The following is a 22,964-nucleotide window of genomic DNA, read 5'->3' as shown; positions in this document are numbered from 1 at the left end:
ATCCATTTTCCATCAAAATTCCCTTTTTGGTCTTGATGTACTCATTTTAGGACCTCTTTACACCTCTCTTGCCTATACTAAAGAAAAGTGTTAAAAAATTACATTTAAAAATCAATTCGGTTGCAAAAGGTACCACATCCATTTTAGTTGGATTGCAAAAGGTACAACATCCACTCCAATGACATCATCGGGATATTGACCAATCAGAGAGCAGCTTTGGCTTGACCCTCTACTATTATCTACTGACTTAATAATAATCCGTAAACAAAAGAAGTTGGCTTTTGGCTTTTTGGCTTTCTAATAAAATCACCACTCAAATCTGACCAACATCTTGAAAAACTCATCACATTTCTATCAATCAATGTAGGAAAATGAAGGAGAACTCATTGGCAAAACAAACCATCCCAGGAGAAGGATCGAGAATTAAAAGCAGTCGACAAGAGCAAAGGAGAAACTGGAGAAATTACCCAACTCTCACGTAGTCCCACATACTGTTAGTTACCGGTACCGTGCGTTATTGCTAGGGTGTCGAGTTTGAGCCATTAATTGTCCCCAGAATAACAAAAAAAAGACACTTTGTCGGTATGGTCTATTTCTTACATACATAGCTTAACAGCTAATAAGTGTTTGACAACTAGTCTGAAAGCTCAGTTACTATTGTTAGATGTAAACAATAAAATGAAATTCTGACATCCCTACCAACAGTGCTTTACCTGTGGGTATGCTGTGCTATTCTATACGTGCATGATGTCAAGTACCAGGCCCCAGGGCTTGAAAGTACATAGTGACATACAGCTTTGAACAATAGATATATCGTCGTGCGCATGGCAGATTATCGTTAGCGCGCTTCCCTGCGCCTGGCAGATTGTCGTTACAGTGTGGGAGTGCGCATGGCAGATTGTCATTGAGAAAATACAGCACATTCAGACGCTGCTTTTCCACCTTTCCGCTTAGAAGTTACATTGAAGAAAAAATGAAGAAAAGACAATGAATACAGTATTCTTGAGACACGTGAAGGAAGAATTCACAGAGACAAAAAAATGGCCTAAAATTTAATACAAAGAGGAAAAAGATAAGAGATCTTGAGAGAAAGCTCGTGAGAGGAAAACAAAAGGAGAAAACGGAAGAGAGAAATCACCTGGTGAGATATTGTGACCCCTCCCCATCTATAACCGTTCACGTATAATGGATCCCCCCATGCTTATGACTAATGACAGTCATTCATTCAAAATATTAGTCAGCAAGGGAGAAGTGGGGCATTAGCGATGCACATTCGTTTGTTATTCTTGATGCTAAATAGGGCAGGGCATTGTCAATTACCTAGGCCCCCTTGACCTCGTATCCCATCCCCATCAACAACATTGCTGAAAAGAAATAGATTAAAAAAAAGAAATAACATCACACGAAATACATCTCTGGCATGAGAAATTTCGGTTTCAAAAGGTACTACATCCACTTTCGGTTGCAAATTTTACTACATTCACAAAATATAAAAATGTTTCATTCATAAAAAAAAAATAATGAATGGACCTGGATTTTCTTAGAGAGTGGTTTTAGTAGTGTATCATCTACCAGTATAATAGGGGGAGATATCATTCCAGTCTCAGCTTATTAAATATGATAATTTAAAAAATCACGTTTTTCTCAGAACTTGAAATTATGGATGTAGTACCTTTTGAAACTCTTCATATATCCAAGATATAGACACAGTTCGCAGAAAAATTCCTTTCACACACGCATTTCAGGAGAGATTTGGAGAGCAGATTTTGACACACAAACACACATTAGGCAGCCATCAAAAAAAAGTTACAATTTACTGTTACAATTTTAATCAACTTTTAAAGGATGAAATGAGGGTTTTCTTGCCTGTAATTTGCTGGAAGAACCAAAATGTGAAGTAATTATTGTCGTGAATTATCCTGAAATGATTTTTATGCCTCCGCCACGAAGTGGTGCCGGAGGCATTATGTTTTCGGGTTGTCCGTCCATCCGTACGTCCGTACGTACGTCTGTACGTACGTCCGTACGTACGTCCGTCCGCTTTCGTTTACGCGATAACTTGAGTAATGGTCAATAGCACAATCAGGGTATGCAATTGTGTAACAGGGCAAAAATGAAAAAACTTGGTGAAAATGCTTTTTTTGTTGTTTGTTGTAGCTGAGTGTTCAAATTTTCATTTCATGTAAAGAACGAGTCAAAATTTTGCATTAAACTGCGCATAAATTAGCATTTAAATTAGGGGTGTCGAATTACATTGAAATGAGTAATATATTGGAAAAATTCATTTAAAAAAAGGAGAATGTTTTTTTCATCTGATAATGCTGTTAGATATTCCTGATAAATATCTCTTTCATTCACCACCAGCACATAGCCATGACATATCACAAAATATGAATGAATTTCATATTTTCACTTCTCGAAATGGATGATCAATTTTGTAGGCATTATTTTGAATTCAAATAAAACCACTTTTACATATTTTATCATATTTCACTTTTGCCAAAGAGTGAAGAGGCGAAACTTTCAGGAATAGGTAACAGACATATAGTGGCCATTATTACAATTTTTTTATGAAATTAGGGCTGGTACTTTGGAAGATATTATATTTTTCATCAAAAAATTATCTGTACAGTTTGACCTTGAATGTGCGCACAGTGTTTAGATCAATTCTCATATTTGTAAACACAGATAGAAGAATGAATGTGAGATTTATAATGACTTGAGTTGATATCCAAGCTGTGACAGTCAAACAATGACATATTAAGCCAAAATACTAGATGTTTTTGCTTATGATATGTTTAGAAATTGAACAAGCATTGAAATTGAACACTGAACACTTATCATATGACCTTCATGCAGTATAACATGGGCGTGTATCGCACTTATTTATGCTCAGCAATTTGTAAAAATATAAAAAAATAAGTTCCTATTGCTCAAATTTGCTAAAATTTTCACACAATAGATTTCTACATATGTACAATTCATGGTTAAAAAAACAAGGATATTCAATAAGGGGAAAAGAGTCTTTAAAGTAGTCAAATTAGGATATACCTCACTGAAAATACTGAAAAACGGCTGCACTTATTTTACTCAGCATTTGAAAATGGCTCAAAACTCAAAACTGGCTGAACATTTATTGGCAAACAGCGCACCATATTGTAGTGTGTCTTCAGTACTTTCAGGAAAAGCAGAAAAATAAGCTGTTTCTCCATGTATAGCTGTACAGCATGGGTTAAAAGGTCACAATGTCACAAAAATAAGCTAGCATTACACTCCTACCAGGATGGGACTTCAGACCTTATAACTTTCTCCAGCTGAAAGAACCACTGTTTTTTTATTGCATGCAAGCAATGCCAGGAAAAAATCCATTAATTTGATACCAAACACATAGGGGTAGACTTAAAATATGGACCTCAAATCTTGATTTTACGTAAGTTGTAAAACGCTTTTTTTGACGCATTACGTGGGTTTTGGGGGACTTTTTGGTAATTAACAGTAAATGAGAAGAAATTAGCTATTGTCTTACCACATGTGATTACTGATGTCTTAGCATGCTGCATGTGAATTTTTAAGTCAGTTGGTGCATTCTTTTAGAAGTTACAATTTTTTAAAGAGAGAAAGTCATGATTGCATACCCTGATTGTGCTTATCACCTAATATTTACTGGAATTTTACCAAACTTGGTCAAAGTATGAAGTATGATGGGGCAATGATTTGATTAGATTTTGGGTGAAATCGGCTGAAGGTCAAAGGTCAAAGGTCAAGGTCAAATCATGAAATTTATCCGTTTACGCGATAACCCAAGACTGTATGGAGCAAATTTCACCAAACTTTGTTGGAGGATGATGTATGATGGGACAATTACTTGATTAGTTTTTCAGTGAAATCGGACAGAGGTCAAAGGTCAAAGATCAAGGTCAAATCCTAAAATTTATCTGTTTATGTGATAACTCAAAACTGGATGAAGCAGCTTTCACCAAACTTGGTCCAAGGATGATGTATGATGGGACAATTAGTTGAGTAGATTTTAGTGACATTGACAAGAGGTCAAAGGTCAAAAGGTCAAGGTCAAATGCTAAAAAATGTTGCTATTTCCCCCATATCTATGCAATGCCTGCAGTTATTTTCTTGAAACTTAGTGTAGACATGAACTACTGCATAAAGATTCTCCAGAGAGAGTTTCATGTCATAAGATCAAAGGTCAAAAGGTCAAAGGTTAGGTGAAAATGTTGCAATATCACTTTTCTCGCAAATGGTTCGATGTATCTTCATGGAACTTGGTACATATGCATGTACTGACTGGCAGGGATTATCTAGGGAATTTAGGGGTCATGGGTCAATAGTCAGGGGGTCAAAGGTTAAGGTCAACTCCTCAAAATGTTACTATTTCCCTCATAGTATATGCAAAGATTGCATTATTAGTTTTAAAATTTAATATATGTACATAAGTATTACTTAATGGAGATTCTCTTGGAAATTTCCAGCCAGAAGGTCAAAGGTCAAAGGTTAAGGGTCAAAGGTTAGGTTTAAATAAAAAAAAAGATATGTTTTGTACTGTAATTACACTCTTTCTTCATACCTTGAAAATTATACTCAATGCATAAACTTATAATAAGGTCGGTCAGAAGTCAAGTAAAAATTTTCAATTCCCCAAATATGTGTACCTGCACTCTTTAATAGACAATTATAGCAAATCCAGTTCATGGAAAGTGAACATTCAAGATATTTCTGACAAACCTGTTATTTCGATATTTTGCCAGTTATGTGAAACTGTCATCACACATTGTGAAGACATTGTACTATACACCTATTGGGAGAATCATGCATTATGGCGGAGGCATCAGTCGCCGTAGCGACATTTCTAGTCTTGTTATAACTTTTTTTATATATTTTTTTATGCTAGACGTAGGCATAAAATAATAGGTATAATTGAAATAATAAAAAATGCAGCATTTTCCAAGAATGGCCGTTTATTTTGTATTAGTTTCACACAAGCTTTGCCTGTAATATAATTTGTTGTTCTTATCATAAACCTGCAAACTACAAATTCCAATATTATGGAAATATCAAATGTGATACCAAGATAATGTACCCATTCCAAGCAATGCATCATAGGTTTAATATATTTCTGTATATTGCAATGAAAAGCGCCCCACATGTTGACATAGATAAATTTCAACCATAACAAATAGTGAAGGTTGACTTGCTTTCCCTTTGTGGTAAATGTGAAAATGATTGATTTAAAAAAAAAGGAGGAATATATACTGGGGATAAAGAAATATATGAAGAAAAAATATGATTCTATGAAATATGATTTCTTTATATTTTGGTAAATACCGCCCTCAATAGGTAACTGAGAAATATTAGATGTTCGGTCATGTGTAGAGTATGAGTTGCTCTACCCATGTGCCAAATAAGTCTGTGATATATCAAATAATAAAGAGGTTATATAGGGAGTACAATGTGCCCCCCCCCCCCTTGGACCTGGAAAGGAATCAAAATATGTTGGGCTTTATATAGGGTCAATCTGAATGATATTAATTTATCTGAGTTCTTATGAAGATCAATTAGTCTATAATGTTATAGTTCCATACATCCCACGAAACACAAATAACCACCTTTCTTATATACATACAGGCGTAACTCTTTCAAGTATAGATGGTAGTGATTTGTTTGTTACAATTGAATTAAAAAAAAAGAACTGATTGAAGATTTCAAATGTGTGAAATTCAATGGACCACTTTATTGAGGCGATGTCATTTTATCAACTTCCTGAAGAGATGGGTGTTTTCATCTGTGTTTCAAATCAATCCCCCCTCCCTTTCGCTCCACAGCTCAAATCCATAAGTCCACATTTTATGATCTACCTCTTGGTGTCGCCAAGGTTTGTGTTAAAAAATAAAAAATAAAAAACACCTGTTAGATGCCACACAAATGAATCTGAATTCATGGATTTTTACTTGTGGTGTAGATTGTTGCTTTGTTCAAACTTACAGTTATGTTACCACAATATTACATTATGTCTTCAGAATGAAAATTGTCACATGCCTCCATGCCAATCGGTCGGGATCCTTATTCGATAATATGTACTCTTTGTTTATGTGTTGTTCATATTTGTTTGTGTCGGAGGGAGAAAAAGGGATGAAAACATGGAGGTATTATATTCACACTGACAGGATAGTCTTCCCTTAGTATTTTATGTTATTTCTCACCCTCCTTCTGTACTGCACAGCTGGAATTAATCAGACACTATGGAAGACTTGACATTTCTTCTGCTGCATCAGAGGCATATGCCAAGAGTATTTGCACCATGCCAAACCTTAAGACTCTGCAGCTAGAGGATGTCAACAAATCCGACGGTCTCTTTGTTGCCCTCGAGACATCAGCATCAGAAGCAAGGGTATCTTAATTTGCATTTGTTATATTCCAGTGTAATATCGTATAGTGGGCCATAGAGGAGAGATTCATGTTGACCGTTTTGATTAGAATCGAAAGAGAATGGAATTACAAAGTTTTCTTTAATACAGAAGGATTGTAATCATTCGATCAGAAACCGATTTTTTTTAATAAAATGAAGGAATAAATGGGTGGAGTTTTCCAAGTACACAAAACAATGATTCCAATATTAAAGTCTACTGAAAATTGAATAGGAGATGCTGGCATAACCCCATAATCCTATATACCTTTAGGTGTCACTCCTTAGAAGATACATGTACTAATGTTACAGATGTGGATGGTAGTGGTTTCTTTAATAAGATAGAAAAAATAGTGAAGATTTTATGTGTAAAATTAAATGGAAAACTTTATTGAGGCAATGTCATCGTATCTACTTACTGAAGTGATGGGTGTTTAAATCTGTGTTTTACATCATCCCCCTCCTCTTCGCTCCACAGCTCAAATTCATAAGTCCACATTTCATGATCTACCTCTTGGAGCTGCCAAGGTTTGTGTAAAAAAAAGAGCACCTGTTACCCACCAAACATTAAGAATCTGAATTCATGAGTTTTTAATTGTGGTGTAGATTGTTGCTTTGTTCAAACTTACAGTTATGTGACCACAATGTTACATTATGTCTTCAGAATGAAAATTGTTACAAGCCTCCATGCCAATCGGTCGGGATCCTTATTCGATAATATGTACTCTTTGTTTATGTGTTTTTCATATTTGTTTGTGTCGGAGGGAGGAAAAGGGATGAAAACATGGAGGTATTAATTTCACACTGACAGGATAGTCTTCCCTTAGTATTTTATGTTATTTCTCACCCTCCTTCTGTACTGCACAGCTGGAATCAATCAGACACTCTGGAGGACTTGACATTTCTGCTGCTGCATCAGAGGCATATGCCAAGAGTATTTGCACCATGCCAAACCTTAAGACTCTGCTGCTAGAGGATGTCAACAAATCCGACGGTCTCTTTCTTGCCCTCAAGACATCAGCATCAGAAGCAAGGGTATCTTAATTTGCATTTGTTATATTCCAGTGTAATATCGTATAGTGGGCCATAGAGGAGAGATTCATGTTGACCGTTTTGATTAGAATCGAAAGAGAATGGAATTACAAAGTTTTCTTTAATACAGAAGGATTGTAATCATTCGATCAGAAACCATTTTTTTTTAATAAAATGAAGGAATAAATGGGTGGGGTTTTCCAAGTACACAAAACAATGATTCCAATATTAAAGTCTACTGAAAATTGAATAGGAGATGATGGCATAGCCCCATAATCCTATATAACTTTAGGTGTCACTCCCTAGATGATACATGTACTAATATTTTACGAATGTGGATGGTAGTGGTTTCTGTAATAGGATAGAAAAAAAATAGTAAGATTGTATGTGTAAAATTAAATGGAAAACTTTATTGAGGCAATGTCTTTGTATCTACTTACTGAAGTGATAGGTGTTTTCATCTGTATTTTACATCATCCCCCTCCTCTTCACTCCACAGCTAAAATCCTTAAGTCTTCATTTCATGATCTACCTCTCGGTGCCGGCAAGGGTTGTGTTAATAAAATATACATACATGTATATATATATATATATATATATATATATGTACATTAGATGTGTGTGTGTGTATGTATGTTTACCTATACATATACATATATGTATACTTGATATGTATATGTTTATAAATATAATAGGGGTATCTCAGATTCTATGAGCATATGGCATCGTAATCATCATCAATACCTGTATGATTTTACCTTCAATTCTACAATAGCTGGAATCAATCACACACATTGGAGGACCTTCCATCTCTGCTGCTGCATTACAAGCCTACACTCAGATTATCTCCACCATGCCAAACCTTCGGTATCTGGAGCTGAATGATGTCATCATAGCAGACAGTATCTCTGTCTTCCTATCAGCATCAACATTTAGACTATGGGTATATCATTTTGTGTGTGTGTGTTTGCTTGATGTTAGTTACTTAACAGGAAATCTTTAGTACACGTTTAATATTGTTTTCGATTAAAACAAGAAAAAAAAAACCGACATGATGAAGCCGCTTACCATTAATTGCCCCAAGAAACAAAAATGAAACTGTTATCAACATTGAATAAAACAGTAATAATGTAGAATGTTCATGTTTTCACGTCAGGTTGATCTTGGTGACAATCACATATTTCGTGATCACTGGCTTTCGCTGGTAAATTATTCCCTGTGGGCCGGATAATGTCCTCTTTGAAATTATCAACAATGTATGTATATACGTAGAGCGGTATGTAATGGGTCGGCACACAAGCTGTATAATATCGCATTTTTTTAGGGGGTGGGGGGGAGAGGGTTAATATTTATGGGGCAGATTTGTATTTTGTATAGAGGTTATGCCATGTTTCTACTTTCATACGCAGACATGTATTTTTTGTGTGTGTTTTTTTAATAATAGACCTTTCAATGCTATAAAGTATATTCGTCAAAATTGGATTGATACGTGTGTTTTGTTGTTTTTTTTTTTCCTTTTATGATCTCCAAAATATCCGGGCTATGTAATGACGCACCATAACAAGGAATATATAGAGAAATGGGTAGATATTTATGTATCCTTGTAAAAGGGTGTGACATGAATAATTTCAAAGAAAGTCTCTGGATGGCAGGATTGTAGAAGCTTTCAAAATTTATCAGGTTTGTCTTACTAAGCTTTTTGTCACAACAAATACATGGAGTGATAAAGAAATAAACATTACAAACATAAATCGGGATGGGGGCATTTAACACTGTTTCATGGAAATTTATATGGTGAATTTATATGCACTGTAGGACTAATTACATGATGCATACGAACAAAGCATGAGTGTGCATGTGTCTCGTATATATATCCCACATTTAAACCCCCTTTCTTCACTCATAACACTGAAAATAATAGTTTTCTTGTCAAAAATGTAACATATAAAAATCAGCTGTCCTTATAGATCTGTGAGTTCACGTTTGTTGCCACACGACCATAGAATGAAGGATGGAGAGTATTTGATTTTTTTTTTTATCGTTTTAATGATTTTCATTTTCATTATGAATTTCATTTTAAACGGGTATTGTAGGACTTATAGTTCCATTGTATATTCGTAGCGTGGGCATTAAAGGTGCATCATGTTCATACTAGGACATGTTATTACACTTACTGGTACTTTAGAAATAGCACTAACTGCATAATTAGCCAAAGTGCCGTTTCATTTCATCTCGATTTGTAGTGAAACAGATGATATTTACCCGAATAGTGCTCGGAAAGAGCAAAATTATGCCAATTGATATGGCAAATTAAATGTCCTTTATGTGTAACATTGTTTTATGCATTAGACTTCGGAGACTTCCCTCTACAGTACTTCACAGTTCCTATCACTGTGTCAACATGAAGGATCTGACATCTCGGCTGCGACATGGCAGGCCTTAGTCCAATTCATCTGCGCAGTGTCACACCTTCTAAGTCTTGAACGGGCATATATCGGACACCATCAGCGAGGATCGGTAGGCCCTATATCATTTTTTTTTTCATTCTCTGTGCTTCTCTAAATTTACTTCACTTTGTCTTTCAGGAGAGTGGAGAAATATGTCACAGAAATTATTGAACTCATTTTGATTGAAAGTGTAATATGTGACATCAGATTATGGTATTGTGTTATAAAATCATTATACGTACAGTTAAGGACGAAATATAACGTAACATTGTTCTTTAAGGTATATAATCTATGTCAAAGTGTTCCGGTCGCCTTAGTGATAATTCATGATTTTTCTTTTCCCACTTTTATGTCTACATTATGAGCCTTTGATTTTTTTATTGGGGTAAGATGTGAATGAGTAGGGATAAAAGACATGCAGTGCATTTACATGAATTTGAATATTAATTCTGTCAACGTATACTTTTACCTCCTCCTGTGATGCTACATAGGAGCTATCAATGGAATTAGCTACAATTTCGATTGTTGGATCAAGAGCCTTAGCAGAAATCATCTGCACCATGCCAAACCTTCAGACTCTAGAGCTAAATGATGTCAGGATCACAGACGATTTCTACCTCACTCTCGCCGAATTAGCATCAAGAACAAGGGTATCTTACAATGCATTAATCCCCCACCCCCCCCCCCCCCACACACACACACAGGAAAATAACTGAGACTGAACTAAAGAGCAGATTGTTTTCAGTATTCATAAAACAAAAACAAAACTAGAAATATCACTTAAGGTGATTAATACCCCCGCCCTGTGACGACAGTCTTACCCAAGGAATGATCTTTCCTTGATCTTCTGCCATTTAAATGCCGTTACCATGGCAATGCAGCTTCCGACACGTCCGAAAAATATGTCTTGCACATCTTCCCACCAGGACTATTGTGTGTGCCACATTTCATAAGCTTTTGTCAAAAACTGAGGAAGTAGTTCAATCCACAAGATCTTTCCTTGATCTTCCGCCATTAATATGCCGTTACCATGGCAACGCAGCTTCCGACACGTCCAAAAAAATATGTCTTGCACATCTTCCCACCAAGACCAATGTGTGCCACATTTCATGAGCTTCAGTCGAATACAGAGGAAGTAGTTCAATCCGCAAGATCTTTCCTTGATCTTCTGCCATTTATATGCCGTTACCATGGCAACGCAGCTTCCGACACGTCCGAAAAATATGTCTTGCACATCTTCCCACCAAGATCAAGGTGTGTGCCACATTTCATAAGCTTTGGTCAAAAAACTGAGGAAGTAGTTAAATCCGCAAAATCTTTCCTTGATCTTCTGCCATTAATATGCCGTTACCATGGCAACGTACTTTCGGGTACTGTCAAAAAATGTGTCTTGCACATCTACAACCAAAGGCACACATCTGTACCAAGTTTCATGAAAATTGGGCAAAAACTGAGGAAGTAGTTTGCAACACAAAATTTTCCATCATTTTGGCTCATAATATGTGAGCTGTTACCATGGCAACATACTTTTTGTCACTGTCAAGAAATGTGTCATGCTGACCTATATCCTAAGACAAACATTCAATATGAATTCCATGAGAATTGGAAGAACACTGATGAAGCAGTTTTGCCATGAAGCATTTTGCCCTATATTTTACCAATAACATGCCGTTACCATGGCAACGCACTTTTTGCCACTGCGGAAATATGTGTCTTGCACATTAACATATTCAGATGAACATCTGTACCTAATTTCATAAAAATTGATCAAAAACTGTGGGAGGAGTTCGCGACGCAAGATTTGTACCCATTTTTGCCCATAATATGCCGTTACCATGGCAACGTACTTTTGGGTACTGTCCAAAAATACGTCTTGCACATCTACAACCCAAGGCACACATCTGTGCCAAGTTTAATGGGAATCGGTTGAAAACTGAGGAAGTAGTTCGCGACGCAAGATTTGCAACGGACCGACCGCCCGACCGACCGCCCGACCGACCGCCCGACCGACCGCCCGACCGACCGCCCGACCGCCCGACCGTCCGCTGATTCCTATATACCCCCTTCAAACTTCGTTTGGCGGGGGTATAAAAATGATAATAAGTCGTTGAACAGACAAACAAAGACTTTCATGAAAAAAAAGTCATGCCATGCTGAAATTTAATATGTTATAACAAAACAAAGATTATTTGGTGAACTCATATGAAAATCGATTCGTTCAATCGTATACTGAATTAGCCTCACTAGAATTATCCCGTAAAAGTCATAACACAATAAGTCAACCACTTGCATGTGTCCCATTGCAATATTATTACCCCTCTAAATGTCACATCAATTCTACAAAGCAATGGTGATGGTGGTAAGTCCTCATGAAGGTGGATTAGTCTATAATGTCATAGTTTCATACATCCCACGAAACACAAATAACCGCCTTTCTTATATAACTCCTTAGATGATACATGTACTACTCGTACAATATAATGTGGATGGTAGCGGTCTCTCCACTCGAATTGAATTTAAAGAAAAAGAAACTGAGTGAAGATTTCGTGTGTCAAATCAAATGGAAGACTTTATTGAAGCAATGTCATTTTACCTACCTCCTGATGTAATGGGTGTTTTCATCTCCGTTTTACATCACTACCCCCCCCCCCCCCGATCTTACAGGCGTCACTCTTACAGGTATAGATGGTAGTGGTTTGTTTATTAAAATTGAAGTAAAAACAAAAACTGACTGAAGATTTCAAATGTGTGAAATTCAATGGACCACTTTACTGAGGCGATGCCATTTTATCTACTTCCTGAAGAGATGTTTTTTCATCTGTGTTTCAAATCCCCCCTCCCCTTTCGCTCCACAGCTCAAATCCATAAGTCCACATTTCATGATCTATCTCTTGGTGCTGCCAAGGTTTGTGTTAAAAAAAAGAGCACCTGTTACCCACCAAACATTAAGAATCTGAATTCATGGATTTTTACTTGTGGTGTAGATTGTTGCTTTGTTCAAACTTACAGATATGTGACCACAATATTACATTATGTCTTCAGAATGAAAATTGTTACAAGCCTCCATGCCAATCGGTCGGGATCCTTATTCGATAATATGTACTCTTTGTTTATGTGTTGTTCGTATTTGTTTGTGTCGGAGGGAGGAAAAGGGATGAAAACATGGAGGTATTACATTCACACTGACAGGATAGTCTTCCCTTAGTATTTTATGTTATTTCTCACCCTCTTTCTGTACTGCACAGCTGGAATTAATCGAACACTCTGGAGGACTTGACATTTCTGCTGCTGCATCAGAGGCATATGCCAATAGTATTTGCACCATGCCAAACCTTAAGACTCTGGAGCTAGAGAATGTCAACATAGCCGACGGTTTCTTTCTTGCCCTCAAGACATCAGCATCAGAAGCAAGGGTATCTTAATTTGCATTTGTTATATTCCAGTGTAATATCGTATAGTGGGCCATAGAGGAGAGATTCATGTTGTCCGTTTGGATTAGAATCGAAAATGAATGGAATTACACAGTTTTCTTTAATACAGAAGGATTGTAATCATTCGATCAGAAACCGATTTTTTTTTTATTTTTATAAAATGAAGGAATAAATGGGCGGGGTTTCTCAAGTACACAAAACAATCATTCCAATATTAAGGTCTACTCGAAATTGAATAGGAGATTCTGACATAACCCCATAATCCTATACAACTTTAGGTCAGGCATTCCTTAGAAGATACTTGTACTAATATCAAAAATGTGGATGGTAGTGGTTTCTTTAATAGGATAGAAAAGAATAGTGAAGATTTTATGTGTAAAATTAAATGGAAAACTTTATTGAGGCAATGTCATCGTATCTACTTACTGAAGTGATGGGTGTTTTCATCTGTGTTTTACATCATCCCCCTCCTCTTCACTCCACAGCTACAATCTATAAGTCTCCTTTTCATGATATATGTAAACATATCTATACGTAATATGTATATGTATATAAATATGATAGGGGTATCTCAGCTTCTATGAGCATATGAAATCGTAATCATCATCAATACCTGTACTCTCTATAAAAAAAATCGAGTGAAATTTTCACTCTAAAAAGAGTGAATACAAAAAAGAGTGAATTTCGAGTGAAATTGGAGAGAATTTTGAGTGAATATGCTCATTCCAATTTCACTCGAAATTCACTCTTTTTTGTATTCACTCTTTTTAGAGTGAAAGTTTTCACTCGATTTTTTTTTTAGAGAGTATGATATTACCTTCATTTCTACAATAGCTGGAATCAATCTGACACGATGAAGGACCTTTATTGAGGCAATGCCATTTTATTTTCTGCCTGAAGAGATGTTTTGTGTTTTTCATCTGTGTTTCAAATCAATCCCCCCTCCCTTTCGCTCCACAGCTCAAATACATAAGTCCACATTTCATGATCTACCTCTTGCTGCCGCCAAAGTTTGTGTAAAAAAAAAGAGCACCTGTTACCGACCAAACATTAAGAATCTGAATTCATGGATTTTTATGTTATTTCTAATCCTCTTTCTGTACTGCACAGCTGGAATTAATCAAACACTCTGGAGGACTTGACATTTCTGCTGCTGCATCAGAGGCATATGCCAAGAGTATTTGCACCATGCCAAACCTTAAGACTCTGGAGCTAGGGAAAGTCAACATAGCCGACGGTTTCTTTCTTGCCCTCAAGACATCAGCATCAGAAGCAAGGGTATCTTAATTTGCATTTGTTATATTCCAGTGTAATATCGTATAGTGGGCCATAGAGGAGAGATTAATGTTGACTATTTTGATTAGAATCGAAAATGAATGGAATTACACAGTTTTCTTTAATACGGAAGGATTGTAATCATTCGCTCAGAAACCGATTTTTTAAAAATAAAATGAAGGAATAAATGTGTGGGGTTTCCTAAGTACACAAAACAATCATTCCAATATTAAGGTCTACTCAAAATTGAATAGGAAATGCTGACATAACCCCGTAATCCTATATAACTTTAGGTGTCACTCCTTAGAAGATACATGTACTAATATTACAAATGTGGATGGTAGTGTTTTCTTTTAAGTTTCAGAGGAAATAGATCAAAATCAGCTGAGATAAAGGTGCTTAAACGTTGTCAAGTCAATGCATGGTCTAAAAAAAATCACCTCCCATAGACATAACACGTAAACTTGTCCGATTTTGCTTCTTTGCCTTTAATCACAATTTAAAGTATGATGACGTCATCAAATTTCAAAACCATGACATGGACTTGAAAGGCAAATGTTCAAAGTACGACATATCTGAATTTGGAATAATATTGAGCTTAAACAACAGAGATACGAGCAAATGAATCTCAGAAACAGTACCTCAAAAAAATTAATTCCAATTTTTTGATTTCAGATGATATTATGACGTCATAATGTTTTATGGAAATATTGATACTTGAAACGTTAATTCCAATTCATATGCTTTTGTAATATGCAATAAAAACATAGGGTCACCGGAAGTTTTTAAGAGCTATGGCGAAATAAACAAAGACATGTTTTTCGCTATATTTGCACATAGACGCGCACACGAAATTTCAACTTTGACGCCAGCGCGTTCCTTTGTTATATGTCAAAATTGATCGGAAATCAGTGGATATTGTCACTTAATGTATCAGGAATTCAAATCTGTCAAAAAATGTGCATTTTCATGTTGCTTACGCGCACTACGCGCGAAAATGCGCGGACGGACGCGTACGCGCGGAACGCTTAAAATTGTCTGAAACTTCGAGATTTCCCATTGGAAAGTTGTTTTGAGCCTTTTAAAAGTTTGACGCGCGCGTAATGATGTCCTAGGTAATTAGCATTAAAAAGTAAGATAGAGCGTAACCTGAACTTTATGTCCACCGAAAATGATACAGAAATGACATTTCGTTATGAAGTTATGATCGATCATGTAACATGGTCCAAAAATCACAAAATGGCGCCTAGATGACGTCATAGATATGTTACTGTCATGAAAACCTTATTGTGGCTAGATATTGTCATGAGACATGTTGACTGAAAATGTCATGTTATTCCGTAATGTCATTCTTGAGATATTGACGACAAAAAATTGTCCAGAAAGAAAGAAGAATAAAAAGAAACCAGATATGAAACTCGTCACACTGAAGACGAGTTAGGTGATACGCTTGGGGTCATCAGATGTCGGTCATCCGTGATCGACAAAGAAAAGAATGTAAGATAGCACCTTGAAGTTATAATGAGAAACTTCGTTGAACTTTTTTGGGCCTACATTATTCAGATCACATTTGTTTTTCTGTCACACAAACTAAGTGGAAATTCTGTGCGTGTGCGACTAAGTCGATTTACGGACTTTTTGAGTACGTACAGTGCATAAACTTAGACCCCATTTACGGTGCGGGGCTGGGCCGAGCCGCGGCCGAGCTGCGGCCAAGGCCAACCTCAATTGCGAGGCCGAGCCCCGCAATTTAGTCCGTTTACACTGCCGCGCTTTTGATTCAAACCTTTCAATATTTTGTCGTAGTGGCGCTCTACTTTTAAACAAACGCAATTTGGTATTGTCTGGTTTTCAGATCCTTTACCAACTGAATTCCGTGGCGACGAAGTCGCCGTTCGGGCAAAGGCCTTTGCCGAAGGAGAAAATCCTTTGCAGGACAAAACCACCTTAAACTATCCTAGTTTTCGACGTTGAAGTGGTTAATATCCTGAATAGCGAAATAGTACAGGCGAGGGTTTGGAAGCCAGACTAAAATTGGCCGCGCATTTAGCCCAGTTTGCGCTTACACTGAGAAAAAGGCCGGGCGCGACCGCGGCTCGGCCGCGGCCGAGACCACCTCCAGAGCATGGCCTAATGCGAGGCCAATTTTGGCCCCGCATTTAGCCTTTTGCGCGTTTACACCGAAATGAAGGTGGGCTCGGCGCGGCCGAGCCGCGGCCAAGCCTCGCACTGTAAACTGGGTCCAAGTGATCCTCGACACGTACAAATAAAACATGACAATTAAGTGTTTATAACCATCCTGGCTTTAACAGTGGCCTTTTAAAACATGACCTTTGACCATTATTTACATAACCAATATGACTCCCTCTAATCTTGCTATCACAATGATCAGTTCAGAGAGCTCTTACAGCTATATACAAGCCTGTGAGATTTACCAGCAGTAAAACCAATGAAGCCTCCGATACAAAACAAGGGATATAGAGCAAGTGAGTCTGTTTACGTGAGAATGTGATTTATCCTGGACGAAAGTGATACCTCAATTAAAGAGAAAAGGGTAAAAGAAAACGGGCTAAACGTACAGCTCTAGTGAAAGAGACATCACCTTTAACCATGTAACTATACGTCTCCTCCAACTGAGAGTACACTTTGAACGTAAGTTTATACGTGAATGATAATTTATGACGATTTCACGTGATCGACACACATTCAAAGGGGACAGTTAGAAGTGGAAGGAGTGCTTAATCGTGTCATTAATTCCTAATCAATGACACCACTACTATAGGCATATCATAATTTCTCATCTAAAATCAATGGCCTATAGGACTCATGCACCATTACTTGTATCGTGCATAAACTTTGTTTTTTAAGCTTTGAGTGAAACGTGTCATAACATAATTCTGTAATTCCATCAGCAGTGATTGATATAATAAAGAACAAAGATATATCACCGTATTGAACGCTTAGAACCTAACGGGGGGGGGGGGGTTATTATAGCATGATACTCGGTTCTTTACTGCCCAGATGCCAACAACACCCATCACCCGCGGCTACGAATAGAGAAACAGCCATGGCGAAAATAAAACTTTGCTTTCTCGTAGGCAGAATGACACAGAACCCCGTCAAACACACTTTTATTGGCAGGGATGGACATGAAAAAGTTCATTACTAATACTAAACAGCGTATGCATTCCATTCATGTGGCGCGAGATACCTCTATAGCAACATAAAGCCTGTCTTCAACTCCGTTGATCGAACAATGACAACCTGAAATTTCAAAGAGATGAGCGAGGCGCTATATACACCTGGCCTAGAGTTAATTTATTCAGTTCTCATTCCTACCTCAAGTTGGGTTATGTTATTGTAATCATTCCCATCTGCAGTATAACAAAACCAAAGTGAGGGAAAAGGGGAGAGAAAAACGAGATGTGGCAAAAGGAAAACTGCATGCACAACTGCAATCCATATCATTGCGTGTGACAAGTGAAGCAAATGTATGTAGTTGTTATAGCAGTGTTTTATGATCATAAACTGGCAAATAGACAGATAATGTCAAATATAAAAACCATCAATTTAATGTCAGAGAAGATGGTAAACAAGATGCATTGAAACTGTAACTAAATCGCTGCTCTTCTACTCGGTCACGGAACTTCCAACTTTATATTCAACAACAAAAAAGATGTTAAGGGAAAGAAACAAATTTAGATATAACATTCTTAAATTAAAAACAAGAAAAAGAAAATGTCCCCGTCAGGATTTGAAAAAAAAAAAACGCTGCATGAACATGCATTATATTCTAGATGGGAATCGGTCTTGATGCAAAGGTCCAATGATTGTCTCATTACTTTAAAAGCAATCTATGGTTCCCTTACCATCACCAGTACCACACCAAAATGACGTCTCTAAAATCAATGGTAGCACATTTATCATTGCATCGTGCAGTAACTCCCTTTTCCTAAACTACCAGTGGAACGTGTCATATTATATTGTGTATTTCGATCAGTAGTGATTGACTTTAAAGAAGAAAGATAATGCAAGAAATTGAACGCTTGCCACATTGCTTATAGGGCTATTCCAGTTTGGTACTGATCTGTTCTATTCTCCCAGATGCCAGCAACATATATTACCTATGGCTAACTAGTGAAACAGCCATGACGAAAATAAACGACAGAGAACCCCGTCATAATCACTACACTTGGAAAGGTGTTGCCCGAAATTCCTCATTATGAAGCAATATCAAGTCACTTCCTTCCCTGCCTGTCTTTAACTCCGTTATTTGGTCAAACAATAACAACCTGGAATTCCAAAGAGATGAGCGAGACGCCATGCACCTGGACTAGAGTTAATTAATTCAGTTCCCATTCCTGTTAGTTATGTAAACGTACACGTTCCTAAAAAAGAACAAATGAAGAGAAAAGGAAAGAGAAAACGAATGGTGGCAAGCGGGGTACTGTTTCAAGGGGCAATTTACAACATTACGTGTGACAAAATTAAAGAAGCAAACCCAACCTCCAAACTCCAATACAAAACAAGTGAAATAGAGTAGCTGTGTTCATGACATCAGAGTGAAGCTGAACTGCAGAAAAAACAAAGAAAAAAGAAATAAAAGGAAAAATTCCTGCCGGGACTCGATTAACTTCTCTCCTTCCGGTCGGGCATTATAAACACGCAGCGTGCTAAGCGATTCTGCCACACGGAAGATCCGAAGATCTTCTGCGAAACTTAAATCTATCTATGTATGCTATACACAACACAAATTTACATTGATATTCAGTTTTTTGGCGATATACGTCAAGTGACTGATAGCGCTATTCAACTTCCCACGAGTGGCCGCGTGGATTCGATCAATGTACAGTTACAAAGATAAATCGGGAATCGTTTCGACCAGATTCCATTCTTATTTTCAGTGATCGACAACGAAAATAATGTTAAGTAGCGACTTGAAGTAATATTGAGAAATATTCGTGAAGTCCAATTCTTTATACAGTCCTACATAATTCGGATGAAATTGTTTCTGTCATGCAACCATGATATTGAAAATTTCGTGTGGTGTCGGCGTGTCCAAATAAGTTGATTGGAAAGGATATGTGAATGAATATTTACCAACAGGTCTTTATATTGTAAAAAAAAATCAAACATGGCCATGCGGTCTTTTAAGAGTCATCTTCACTTTAACATTTGTAATTTCAAGTCCAAGTTGCCAGTCAAAGCAATGTGGTCTCCAAAACAAAACAAAGGGATATTGTGTGTGTGTGTGTGTGTGTGTGTGCCTGTGTGTTTGTACGTTTACATGAAAACGTGATTTCTACATGGACGAAGGTGAATACTCCATAAAAGAAAAAAAAAGCAAAAGATATAAGTATTTTGTTTCGTGCTCTTATGGGGTTCGAACCCATACGAGTGCAACCTCACGTCTCTTGTGACGTCGCCTTTGTCCTCTCGGCCATGTACAATGTACGTCTTGACGAGAAAATATGAGGAACGTGAGCTTATATGTGAAAGATGATTCAGGAATCGTTTGGTCCACATTCCATTTTCATTTTCAGTTTTTAGCTGCAAAATTATCACCCTGATGAGGAGATTTGAAAAAATAAAATGCATGATTACTGCAGCTTAATAGTATGAGCTACGACATACTTAAGTTTCAGAGGAAATGGAGCAAAATCAGCTGAGATAAAGGTGCTTAAACGTTGTCAAGTCAATTCATGGTTTTTTTTAAAAAAATCACCTCCCATAGACAAAACACGTCAACTTGTCTGATTTTGAGTCTTTACCTTTAATCACAATTTGAAGTATGATGGTAAGTCTTCTCGAACTAAGAGTGTGGAACGGAAGCTACTACGTGAAAGATGAATCATGACGATCACCCGTGACCGACACATCTTCAAAGGGATCAGTTATTAGAAGTGGAAGCCCTCGTGCCAAGATATTGTCTCAGCAAGTCCAAAGAAATGATACCCTTACATTTAGGTATACCATAATTTCCCTCTGAAATTATTGCTATTATTCATGTACAATTGCTTGCCTTGTCCATAAACTTTGCTTTACAAACTTTCAGTGAAAGTTGTCATAACATAATTCTGTAACTCCATTAGCAGTGATTGACTACATAAGTAAAGATATATCAAATTAAACGTTTAGCGCGTATAACTAAGGGGGATTTTAGCCTGATGCTGTGTTCTTCACTGCTCAGATACCAACACTCATCACCTACGGTTACGTATAGAGAAAGAGCCATGACGAAAATAAGGTTTTCCTTTTCTTTGGCAGATAGACACACAACTCCTTTGAACACACTATAATTGACATCGAGGGACATGAAAAAGTTCATTACTACTACTAAACAGTGATGCCTTCTACTCATGTGGCACAAGATACCTCTATAGCAACATAAAACCTGTCTACAATTCCGTTATTGGGTCAAAAAATAACAACGAGACACCATACACCTGGCCTAGAGTTAATTTATTCAGTTGCCATTCCTGCTCCAGTTGAGTTATGTAAATTATTTTCCGACCTGTCTTGTGCAGTGTAACAGGAACAAACGTAGAGAAAAGGAAAGAGAAAACGAAAGGTGGCAAGCGGGGGCACTGTATACCAAGGACAATTTACAACATTACGTATGATAAATGAAGCAAATCCAACCTCCAGCCTCCGACAAAAAAAAAGGGGGAACTTGAGTGACTTTGTGTCGTGGGGTAAAACATCGGAATGAAACTGAACTGCCAAAAGAAAAACAAAGAAAGAGAGAGAGAAAAAAATAATAGCGTCCTGTGGGTCCCGAACATCTCGTCCTATAAGGTAGTGCATAATGACCATGCAGCGCGCTAAGCGACTATAAAGCCACACGGCTGTCCCGATCGAAGATTGGATATGAAATTCATATATTTATATCATTTACAACATGAAAAAGTTCATTATTACTACTAAACAGTGATGCCTTCTATTCATGTGGCACAAGATACCTCTATAGCAACATAAAACCTGTCTACAACTCCGTTATTGGGTCAAACAATAACAACCTGGAATTTCAAAGAGATGAGCGAGACGCCATACACCTGGCCTAGAGTTAATCAATTCAGATCCCATTCCTGCCAGTTACCTAAGCGTACACGTTCCTACCAATCCTGTTACAATATAACAAGAACCAATGAAGAGAAAAGGAAAGAGCAAACGAAAGGTGGCAAGCGGGACACTGTAACAAGGGCCAATTTACAACATTAAGTGTGACAAAATTAATGAAGCAAACCCAATCTCCAAACTCCAATACAAAACAAGGGAAATAGAGCAGCCGTGTTCACGGGTTACGTACACTTGATAAAATAATATGATAAATGACATCGGAGTAAAGCTGAACTGCCGAAAAAAAAAGAGAAGAAGTCCTGCGGGAGTCGAACTTCTCGCCTTCCGTTATGGCGTTATGAACATGCAGCGCGCGAAGCGATTACGCCACACGGCTGTCCAGGAGATTGTATGTGAAACTGAAATGTATAATAATGCTATCGTGACAGTGTTGCCTGAGATGGCGCTGTTCAACTTCCCACAAGTGGCCGCGTGGATTCGACCAATATACAGGTGCAAAGAACAATAGGGAATATTTCCGTACAGATTGCATTCTCATTTTCAGTTTTTAACTACAAAATTGTCGACCTGATGAGGAGATTTGAAAATATAAAATGCATGATGACTACAGCTTATTGTCTGAGTTACAACATACTTTAGTTTCAGAGGAAATGGATCAAAATCAGCTGAGATAAAGGTGCTTAAACGTTATCAAATCAATGCATGGTCTAAAAAAATCACCTCCCATAGACATAACACGTAAACTTGTCCGATTTTGCTTCTTTGCCTTTAATCACAATTTAAAGTATGATGACGTCATCAAATTTCAAAACCATGACATGGACTTGAAAGGCAAATGTTCAAAGTACGACATATCTGAATTTGGAATAATATTGAGCTTAAACAACAGAGATACGAGCAAATGAATCTCAGAAACAGTACCTCAAAAAAATTAATTCCAATTTTTTGATTTCAGATGATATTATGACGTCATAATGTTTTATGGAAATATTGATACTTGAAACGTTAATTCCAATTCATATGCTTTTGTAATATGCAATAAAAACATAGGGTCACCGGAAGTTTTTAAGAGCTATGGCGAAATAAACAAAGACATGTTTTTCGCTATATTTGCACATAGACGCGCACACGAAATTTCAACTTTGACGCCAGTGCATTCCTTTGTTATATGTCAAAATTGATCGGAAATCAGTGGATATTGTCACTTAATGTATCAGGAATTCAAATCTGTCAAAAAATGTGCATTTTCATGTTGCTTACGCGCACTACGCGCGAAAATGCGCG

The 22,964-nt window shown here is 37.2% G+C and overlaps 1 protein-coding gene across 3 annotated transcripts in view; it reads left to right on the top strand.

Annotated features, from left to right (window-relative positions):
• The window catches only part of LOC139723457 (uncharacterized), a 222,398-nt gene that overhangs the window by 151,678 nt on the left and 47,756 nt on the right, over positions 1 to 22,964 (top strand). For all 3 annotated transcript variants that reach the window (XM_071634699.1, XM_071634700.1, XM_071634698.1), the window contains exon 6: positions 14,436 to 14,603. In XM_071634699.1, the coding sequence (XP_071490800.1) occupies positions 14,436 to 14,603 (168 nt within the window). The remainder of the gene's footprint in view (positions 1 to 14,435; positions 14,604 to 22,964) is intronic.

This window comes from Diadema antillarum, unplaced genomic scaffold (assembly GCF_040938485.1).
Source record: "Diadema antillarum isolate AM-2024a unplaced genomic scaffold, OU_Dant_1.0 scf00000191, whole genome shotgun sequence".
NCBI classification, from domain to species: domain Eukaryota; kingdom Metazoa; phylum Echinodermata; class Echinoidea; order Diadematoida; family Diadematidae; genus Diadema; species Diadema antillarum.
Note: the sequence above shows the minus strand (reverse complement) of the source record. Positions and strands in the feature narration are given on the sequence as shown.